This window comes from Panulirus ornatus, chromosome 46 (assembly GCF_036320965.1).
Source record: "Panulirus ornatus isolate Po-2019 chromosome 46, ASM3632096v1, whole genome shotgun sequence".
In the NCBI taxonomy this organism is placed as follows: domain Eukaryota; kingdom Metazoa; phylum Arthropoda; class Malacostraca; order Decapoda; family Palinuridae; genus Panulirus; species Panulirus ornatus.
Window position 1 is genome coordinate 34085783 of NC_092269.1, and position 10060 is coordinate 34095842.

Consider the following 10060-nt stretch of genomic DNA (forward strand, 5'->3'; position numbering starts at 1 on the left):
AGAAGGAGGGAACTCCCACCGGAATGTGTTGTTGGCAGATGATGCCCAAGGAAGTGTGTGGAGCGGGGCGGAGGAGGGAAGGGAAACGCGCCAGCGCCACCAAAGGGGAGGAGGGGACGGACCGAGCCAGTTGGAGGGAAGGGGATTGATCTGGCGAGGAAGCCAGGTGGAGGGAAGCCGTGCTTTTGTGTGTGTGTGTGTGTGTGTGTGTGTGTGGGAGGGACCTGTGGGAGTCGGATGTTGTGTCTTCACGTCTCGCTATGATAGACCCCCCCACCCCCTAAGGAGGGAGGGAGGAGGGGAGGAGGGACGTAAGGAGAAGGGGAGAGTTGGAGGAGAGAGGGAGGGAGGAGGGAGGAGGGACGTAAGGTGAAGGGGAGAGTTGGGGGTGAGGGAGGAGGAGACAGATGGTATGTCCTCAGGTGGTGTTGTATACCCTACGAGAACGGTGGGTAAGAACACGTCTTGTGTACACACTAGACCCAAACTGGAATATGATTTCCAAATTTTGTTCGTGCAGAGCGAAAGGTGGTTACGGGGGGATGTAGGGAACTGTGGTGCAGCGAGAGGGCACAGGCCTTGGCTCTTGTCTGTTTTAAGAAGAGAGAAGAGTAAGGGGTGACACGATCTCGAGTCTCGAGGTTTCGAACCGGGGAGGGTGTGTCATGACGACCGCAGTGGACGTCCAGTGCTTCGAAAAGACCTTAAGTTCGGAACGACCTGAGGTCAGGGTATGGAATTGGGTTGTTAGAAGGTGATGGGGGTGAGTGAGTGAGTTCCCGTACATAGTGTGAGTGTGGTGGATGAATGGCATACGGGGAGCGACGTGCCAGCGAGTGTGGACAGCACACACAGTGTGTAAGTAAACGGTTGTGTGTGATGGTGTGGAGAGAATGTTCAGGAGGTGATGGAGGGGGAAACACACACACCCCTCACGAGTTTGGAACTTCCCCATACAGTAGGAATGGGGGAATCACACACACACACACACACACACTCACGCACTCACACACACACACTCAATCAGTCACTTACTCACTCACTCACTCACTATTTCAGTCACTCACTTACACACACACACACACACACACACAGACAAACACACACACTCACTTTTTCACTCACACCCACACACACACACACACACACACACTTTTTCACACACACACACACACATACACACACACACACACACACACACATTTTCCCATTTGTGATTTCGAGGTTATCTCGTTGTTTTTGTTTTATGGATTTGTGCATCTCATTATGCCGTAAATTTGTCCCAATGGCTATCATTACGCCGGACATTACAGTGGACCGGACATTACAGTGGAACGAGATGTAACCACTGTAACCAGCAGCAGCCCCCTGGTATCTTACAGTACACAGGCGTAATTTCTTGTAATCTCACGGCTGTATTTATGTCCACATCGGTCCAGTAGCCACACCCACGACGAATTTTCTTCCTCCTCCTCCTCCTCTCTCCTTCTTCGAGGTCGTCCTCGAGTGGAGTACAACGTGTTCGCCGCTGGTCAAAGACGAGCCACACCCACGAATTTTCCTCCTCCTTCGAGGTCGTCCTCGAGTGGAGTACAACGTTGTTCGCCGCTGGTCAAAGACGAGGAAGGGGGCGGAGGGCGCGAGGGCGAGGTAATGCACCGGGGCAGTTAGTTCATTACGTGGCAAATGGCCCTACGAAGGAGCACTAAGTATACACCTTCGTAATGACGTACAAGGAACACGAGACGCGTCCATTATTATTCCCGCGGGGGAGGGAGGGTTGCTACACCCGGACAGTCAGTCAGTCAGGCGTGGGCGAGCTCAGAGAGAGAGAGAGAGAGAGAGAGAGAGAGAGAGAGAGAGAGAGACAGACAGACAGACAGACAGACAGACAGAGGAAGACGACGCTGGGATGAGAGAGAGGGGGAGGAGAAGACGACGCTGGGGATGAGAGAGGGGGATGAGAGAGAGAGAGAGAGAGAGAGAGAGAGAGAGAGAGAGAGAGAGAGAGAGAGAGAGACAGACAGACAGAGAGACAGAGGAAGACGACGCTGGGATGAAAGAGAGGGGGAGGAGAAGACGACGCTGGGGATGAGAGAGAGAGAGAGAGAGAGAGAGAGAGAGAGAGAGTGGGGGAAGACGACCACTGGGGATGTGTCACAATGTAGCCCAAGACGAGAGTCCGGTAGTTTATGGTCGTTATGAACTACCACCGCGAGGGGAGGTGGTAGATGTCCCTATGAACTACCACCGCGAGGGGAGGTGGTAGATGAGGCGTGCGTGCCTCATCTACCTCGTTCTCGGTTTTCGTTAGCAGACGTTGACGTCCTGGTTTACGGGAGGGGAAAGGAGGAGGAGGAGGGAGGGAGTTTGATGTCAACGGAGGGGAGGTGAAGGAGAGGGAGGGGGGTGTTGGTTAAGACGATCAACTCCGACCTCTTCTTTCCCAGTGTGGTACTTCTCTCTCTCTCTCTCTCTCTCTCTCTCTCTCTCTCTCTCTCTCTCTCTCTCTCTCTCTCTCTCTGTGGTCCGGGGCTGTGACAGGGCGTGGTATTTCCGCGCTGTGGGTTCGCTTTCTCGGTGCGAGGCCCGCGCCAATTTGGAGTGTGGCGGTGCTTCGAGGTGCTTCGATGCCTCGTTGATCAATGCCTCGGGTTCAGGGCCTCGGGTAATGGACGACCGTCAACGGGACTCTCGAAGCAAAACAGAGTCGAATTCTTTGGCTTCAGTTTATGGATTTGTTGTTTCGCTCTGAAGAGGACGTGTGTGTGTGTGTGTGTGTCTGTGTGCTTTGTGGCTGGCGATGTTGCTGACCAGATATAGCTGGTGTCCACGGGTTATTTTGGGCTGTATGTTGTAGGGATTTTCGTCCGTTTGAAGCCCTCTGGTTTCGAAGCTTCGGGAGGGTCGGGGTCTCGTATAAGGTTCTGTAGAAGTGGTTCAACACCTGAACATGTCGCCGAGTTCGAAAGCTGTGTTGGCGACGGCCTCGGCGTGCGTGCGTGAGTTTTACGGCGCGATCGAATCCGTTACCCCCTTTTTTGGCGCGGCTCCTCATCTTTAGTGAGGGGAAAGAAGGGCATTCTCTGGAGAGACTTTATTCCAGACGAGTCTCAACAGTCCCCTGCTGCGGACTGTAGCGCAGCCCTCGGGTTGAAGGAGCCCCTTGTTAAAGTAGCCCCAGGTTTTATAAAGTTGGTCGATTATAATGTATATGTATATATATATATATATATGTATATATATATATATGTATATATATATATATATATATATATATATATATATATATATATATATATATATAGATAGATAGATAGATAGATAGTTAAGACATCACCGATTATAATGTATATATATATATATATATATATATATATATATATATATATATATATATATATACACAGATAGATAGTTGAAACATCACCGAAGCCTTTGATGCATCGAGACAAGTTGAAGGTCATGAGTTTGTCCATGAATGGGAGAAATAATGGGTTTCACATCAGCCATGAGTGAATGGGGTCTGTATGCTAATGGCAACAGAGATAGACGGGATGGGGTGATGGTTGTCCAGTGTGTGTGTCGATAGGCCTACAGCTGAATGTTACTGTGACCTTTTAGGCCTACAGCTGAATCACTCTTGAGCCTCGTATTTCTCTTGAATCAACTCATAAAAATGGCTCCCTTGGCCATTTGAATGGCCATCCAAGGAGACTTGGGCCATTTAGAAGGACCTCCAAGGTGACTTTTCGCCATTTAGAAGGACCTCCAAGGTGACTTTAGGCCATTTAGAAGGGCCTCCAAGGAGACTTTAGGCCATTTAGAAGGACCTCCAAGGAGACGTTTGGCCATTTAGAAGGACCTCCAAGGAGACTTTTGGCCATTTAGAAGGACGTCCAAGCAGCCATTGACCATTGTGATGGTCATCCAAGCAGACTTTTTGGCCATTTCTAACTCTCATTCACGCAGACTTTGGCCATTTGATAGTCGTCCCATGGCCATTTAATGGCCATAAAAATTTAGGAAAACGCGTGCGTTGCCTCAGAATTAATTTGCTTGTCACACTAAATTGTAGATTGGATCCTGTCTTACCGAAGTGTCTTTGATACTAGGTGGAGACTGGTTACTACTCCTAACGACCCTAAATGCATCCCCCCAATTAAAGATCCCCCCCTAATTACCCTCCACTCTTGAAGGTCCCACCTCCCTCCCTCATTACCCCTGAACACGGTACGGAAGATAGACAGAAAGGAGGAACTCGAAGATAGACAGAAAGGAGGAACTCGAAGATAGACAGAAAGGAACTCAAGCGAAGTTGAGTTTGAATGACCATGTCGAGGCAGGTACGCTATATCTGCTTCTATACTTCACTTATAGCCGTATTTAAGTATCGGTCTTACTTAAGAAGGTATAGCCGTGTCTCAGTTAAGTTGCTATACTTATCGTATAGACGTGTCTTAGTTACGAGGTTGCTATCCTTGCCAGATGGACTTGTTTCAGTTCTCTTGTCGCTAGACTTGCTTATATAGCCGCAGTGCTCAGCAGCTATAGCGCTATACTGAGCGGTCTGCCCGCTACGCTCGGTCATATAGCAGCTATATCGAGCATGCGGTGATAGCCGTTGAAATGCTATACCCAGCTATTACGCCGCTACACATGGCTATTGTACCGCCTTACGCCATCGCCTTCACGCTTTCCATGTCCGCTGGGACGTCGTATTTAGCTGTCAATAACGCTAAAAAAAAAAAAAAACAGTTAGCGTATAGCTGAGACCTGCTATCTCATCTGTGAGATAAGGTATCGCACCCTCTCAGGCTATATCAACTGTGTTTTGCTATCTCTTTGACCCCCCACACGTCTGTCATATTCAGATAATTATTTGCTTATCTCAGGTGTCCCCCGCTATCGTCTATCGTGTGGCTATGAATTGGCCGCGCCTTCCGTCTGCGCCACGCTTATCATTTACCCTGCAGTCATCTGGCGTGAACCCGTCTATCCCTCGGCGGGCCCACGCTATCGTATGTCTATCCTCGCCTGCTCGTATGGCTTTAAATCGCCTGTGTCGGCCCGGGCTCCAAGATAGCATGATATGTTGAGAGGCTATATATATATATATATATATATATATATATATATATATATATATATATATATATATATATTCATACTATTCGCCATTTCCCGCGTTAGCGAGGTAGCGTTAAGAACAGAGGACTGGGCCTCTGAGGGAATATCCTCACCTGGCCCCCTTCTCTGTTCCCTCTTTTGGAAAATTGAAAAAAATGAGAGGGAAGGATTTCCAGCCCCCCCGCTCCCTTCCCTTTTAGTCGCCTTTTTAATGCGTCTGTGTTATCAAAACTACATATAATGCATCGTATATGTCCTTTATATGTTTATTTCTTTATTTATTTACTCGTTTTTTAAAGCACTCTTCTTCCCCAGTTACTGCTGTGAAAGTTCCTATGAACAAAAGTATATATATATATATATATATATATATATATATATATATATATATATATATATATATATATATATTTCTTTTCTTTCAAACTATTCGCCATTTCCCGCATTAGCGAGGTAGCGATAAGAACAGAGGACTGGGCCTTTGAGGGAATACCCTCACCTGACCCAATTCTCTGTTCCTTCTTTTTAAAAAAAAAAAAAAAAAGTATATATATATATATATATATATATATATATATATATATTACACTACGTTTTTCAAATATCCATCCGTGTTATGATTTTTATGTGGGTTTGTACGTTTTTTCTTATAGAAAACGGACATTTGTGTTTGGCTTAATTTCATTCATTGTATGTATTAAGTTTTCTCCTTTCTGTTCTTGCAAGCTTCCCACTGGACGCAAAAATCAGGTAAGACAAATGAATGTGTGTGTGTGTGTGTGTGTGTGTGGGTGTTGGGGTATATAGAAACAATAGAGAGAGGGGGGACTATGGTATGGGGTGGAGGGATTAGCCTAAGAATAATACCATTGGATATATGAAGCAAAATACGTGTATAGCAGTTGGCTACGGAAGAGTTCAAATGGCCAACAGACATGAAGTGTTATGTGTGTGTGTGTGTATGTGTGTGTGAGTGTGTAGTGTGTGTGTGTGAGTGTGTGTGTGTGTGTATGTGTGTGTGAGTGTGTAGTGTGTGTGTGTGAGTGTGTGTATGTGTGTGTGAGTGTGTAGTGTGTGTGTGTGTGTGTGTGTGTGTGTATGTGTGTGTGAGTGTGTAGTGTGTGTGTGTGAGTGTGTGTATGTGTGTGTGAGTGTGTAGTGTGTGTGTGTGAGTGTGTGTGTGTGTGAGTGTGTGTATGTGAGTGTATGTGTATGTGTGTGTGAGTGTGTAGTGTGTGTGAGTGTATAAGAGAAGGTGTCCTATGTTGTTCTTAGCGTTAAGTTTGCTAAATAGGAGAGTGTTAATGTTAGCATGGTAAATAGGGGTGTTAATGTTAGCATGGTAAATAAAGGGTGTTAATGTTAGCATGGTAAATGGGGGAGTGTTAATGTTACCATGGTAAATTGGAGGAGTGTTAGTGTTAGCATGGTAAATGGGGGAGTGTTAATGTTAGCATGGTAAATAGGGGGTGTTAATGTTAGCATGCTAAATGGGGGAGTGTTGATGTTAGCATGCTAAATAGGGGGTGTTAATGTTAGCATGGTAAATAGGGGGTGTTAATGTTAGCATGGTAAATAGGGAGTGTTAATGTTAGCATGGTAAATAGGGGGTGTTAATGTTAGCATGGTAAATGGGGGAGTGTTAATGTTAGCATGGTAAATAGGGAGTGTTAATGTTAGCATGGTAAATGGGGAGTGTTAATGTTAGCATGGTAAATGGGGGAGTGTTAATGTTAGTATGGTAAATGGGGGAGTGTTGATGTTAGCATGGTAAATGGGGGAGTGTTTATGTTAGCATGGTAAATGGGGGAGTGTTAATGTTAGCATGGTAAATGGGGGAGTGTTAATGTTAGCATGGTAAATGGGGGAGTGTTAATGTTAGCATGGTAAATGGGGGAGTGTTTATGTTAGCATGCTAAATGGGGGAGTGTTAATGTTAGCATGGTAAATGGGGGAGTGTTAATGTTACCATGGTAAATGGGGGAGTGTTAATGTTAGCATGGTAAATGGGGGAGTGTTAATGTTAGCATGGTAAATGGGGGAGTGTTAATGTTACCATGGTAAATGGGGGAGTGTTAATGTTACCATGGTAAATGGGGGAGTGTTAATGTTAGCATGGTAAATAGGGAGTGTTTATGTTAGCATGCTAAATGGGGGAGTGTTAATGTTAGCATGGTAAATGGGGGAGTGTTAATGTTACCATGGTAAATGGGGAGTGTTAGTGTTACCATGGTAAATGGGGGAGTGTTAATGTTAGCATGGTATAATAGGGATTCCAGTACATTTGTTGCTTAAATGGGTAATGGGATTTTGGGATGATTGGATGGGGATATCCCATGTTAGTAGCGGGACTGGACAACAGTGTTGGAATGCATTTGGTTTTGTGCATGCAATGAAGGTATGACATGATTTCAGTGGGTCATTTTGAAAGCATCATTGAAGGAAGTCATGTCGACTGATTAGCCCAGAGACTTGACCGTTTTTTGACCTGGATGTCAGTGGTCAGGTCAGAGGCCGCGTCGTGATATACCCAGGGTTCGAACCCTCGTTCTCCGAGAGTCGAGTGAGGGTCTGCTGGAGTGAGTGAACATGGGGAGTCTGGAAGACCCATTCAGTCCCCTAGTTTTGTGTGGATGTTTCGACTGTATAGGTGTCTGGTGATTTTGTAAGGGCTTCAGAAGGTAATCTTGTAAGGGCTTCAGAAGGTAATCTTGTAAGGGCTTCAGAAGGTAATCTTGTAAGGGCTTCAGAAGGTAATCTTGTAAGGGCTTCAGAAGGTAATCTTGTAAGGGCTTTAGAAGGTAATCTTGTAAGGGCTTCAGAAGGTAATCTTGTAAGGGCTTCAGAAGGTAATCTTGTAAGGGTTTCAAAAGGTAATCTTGTAAGAGTTTCAGAAGGTAATCTTGTAAGGGCTTCAGAAGGTAATCTTGTAAGGGTTTCAGAAGGTAATCTTGTAAGGGTTTCAGAAGGTAATCTTGTAAGGGTTTCAGAAGGTAATCTTGTAAGGGTTTCAGAAGGTAATCTTGTAAGGGTTTCAGAAGGTAATCTTGTAAGGGTTTCAGAAGGTAATCTTGCAAGGGCTTCAGAAGGTGATCTTGTAAGGGCTTCAGAGGGTAATCTTGTAGTAAGGGTTTCAGAAGGTAATCTTGTAAGGGCTTCAGAAGATAATCTTGTAAGGGCTTCAGAAGGTAATCTTGTAAGGGCTTCAGAAGGTAATCTTGTAGTAAGGGTTTCAGAAGGTAATCTTGTAGTAAGGGTTTCAGAAGGTCATCTTGTTAGGGTTTCAGAAGGTGATCTTGTAAGGGCTTCAGAAGGTAATCTTGTAAGGGTTTCAGAAGGTAATCTTGTAAGGGTTTCAGAAGGTAATCTTATAGTAAGGGTTTCAGAAGGTAATCTTGCAAGGGCTTCAGAAGGTAATCTTGTAAGGGCTTCAGAAGGTAATCTTGTAAGGGCTTCAGAAGGTAATCTTGTAAGGGCTTCAGAAGGTAATCTTATAGTAAGGGTTTCAGAAGGTAATCTTATAGTAAGGGTTTCAGAAGGTAATCTTGCAAGGGCTTCAGAAGGTAATCTTGTAGTAAGGGTTTCAGAAGGTAATCTTATAGTAAGGGTTTCAGAAGGTAATCTTGTAAGGGCTTCAGAAGGTAATCTTGTAGTAAGGGTTTCAGAAGGTAATCTTATAGTAAGGGTTTCAGAAGGTAATCTTGCAAGGGCTTCAGAAGGTAATCTTGTAAGGGCTTCAGAAGGTAATCTTGTAAGGGCTTCAGAAGGTAATCTTGTAAGGGTTTCAGAAGGTAATCTTATAGTAAGGGTTTCAGAAGGTAATCTTGTAAGGGTTTCAGAAGGTAATCTTGTAAGGGCTTCAGAAGGTAATCTTGTAAGGGTTTCAGAAGGTAATCTTGTAAGGGCTTCAGAAGGTAATCTTGCAAGGGCTTCAGAAGGTAATCTTGTAAGGGCTTCAGAAGGTAATCTTGTAAGGGCTTCAGAAGGTAATCTTGTAAGGGTTTCAGAAGGTAATCTTGTAAGGGCTTCAGAAGGTAATCTTGTAAGGGTTTCAGAAGGTAATCTTGTAAGGGTTTCAGAAGGTAATCTTGTAAGGGTTTCAGAAGGTAATCTTGTAAGGGTTTCAGAAGGTAATCTTGTAAGGGTTTCAGAAGGTAATCTTATAGTAAGGGTTTCAGAAGGTAATCTTGTAAGGGTTTCAGAAGGTAATCTTGTAAGGGTTTCAGAAGGTAATCTTGTAAGGGCTTCAGAAGGTAATCTTGTAAGGGTTTCAGAAGGTAATCTTGTAAGGGTTTCAGAAGGTAATCTTATAGTAAGGGTTTCAGAAGGTAATCTTGTAAGGGCTTCAGAAGGTAATCTTGTAAGGGTTTCAGAAGGTAATCTTGTAAGGGTTTCAGAAGGTAATCTTGTAAGGGTTTCAGAAGGTAATCTTGTAAGGGTTTCAGAAGGTAATCTTGTAAGGGTTTCAGAAGGTAATCTTGTAAGGGTTTCAGAAGGTAATCTTGTAAGGGTTTCAGAAGGTAATCTTGTAAGGGTTTCAGAAGGTAATCTTGTAAGGGTTTCAGAAGGTAATCTTATAGTAAGGGTTTCAGAAGGTAATCTTGTAAGGGCTTCAGAAGGTAATCTTGTAAGGGTTTCAGAAGGTAATCTTGTAAGGGTTTCAGAAGGTAATCTTGTAAGGGTTTCAGAAGGTAATCTTGTAAGGGTTTCAGAAGGTAATCTTGTAAGGGTTTCAGAAGGTAATCTTGTAAGGGTTTCAGAAGGTAATCTTGTAAGGGTTTCAGAAGGTAATCTTGTAAGGGTTTCAGAAGGTAATCTTATAGTAAGGATTTCAGAAGGTAATCTTATAGTAAGGGTTTCAGAAGGTAATCTTGTAATGGTTTCAGAAGGTAATCTTGTAAGGGTTTCAGAAGGTAATCTTGTAAGGGTT

General features: G+C 44.4%; 1 protein-coding gene across 16 annotated transcripts in view; it reads left to right on the top strand.

The window, feature by feature from the left end:
- Positions 1-10060, top strand: part of LOC139763209 (uncharacterized) — a 708912-nt gene that overhangs the window by 560983 nt on the left and 137869 nt on the right. For 14 of the 16 annotated variants that reach the window (XM_071688990.1, XM_071688991.1, XM_071688992.1 and 11 more), the window contains exon 5: positions 5857-5880. The exons of the other annotated variants lie outside the window; for them this stretch is intronic. In XM_071688990.1, coding sequence (XP_071545091.1) covers positions 5857-5880 — 24 coding nt within the window. The remainder of the gene's footprint in view (positions 1-5856; positions 5881-10060) is intronic. 16 annotated transcript variants of the gene reach the window in all.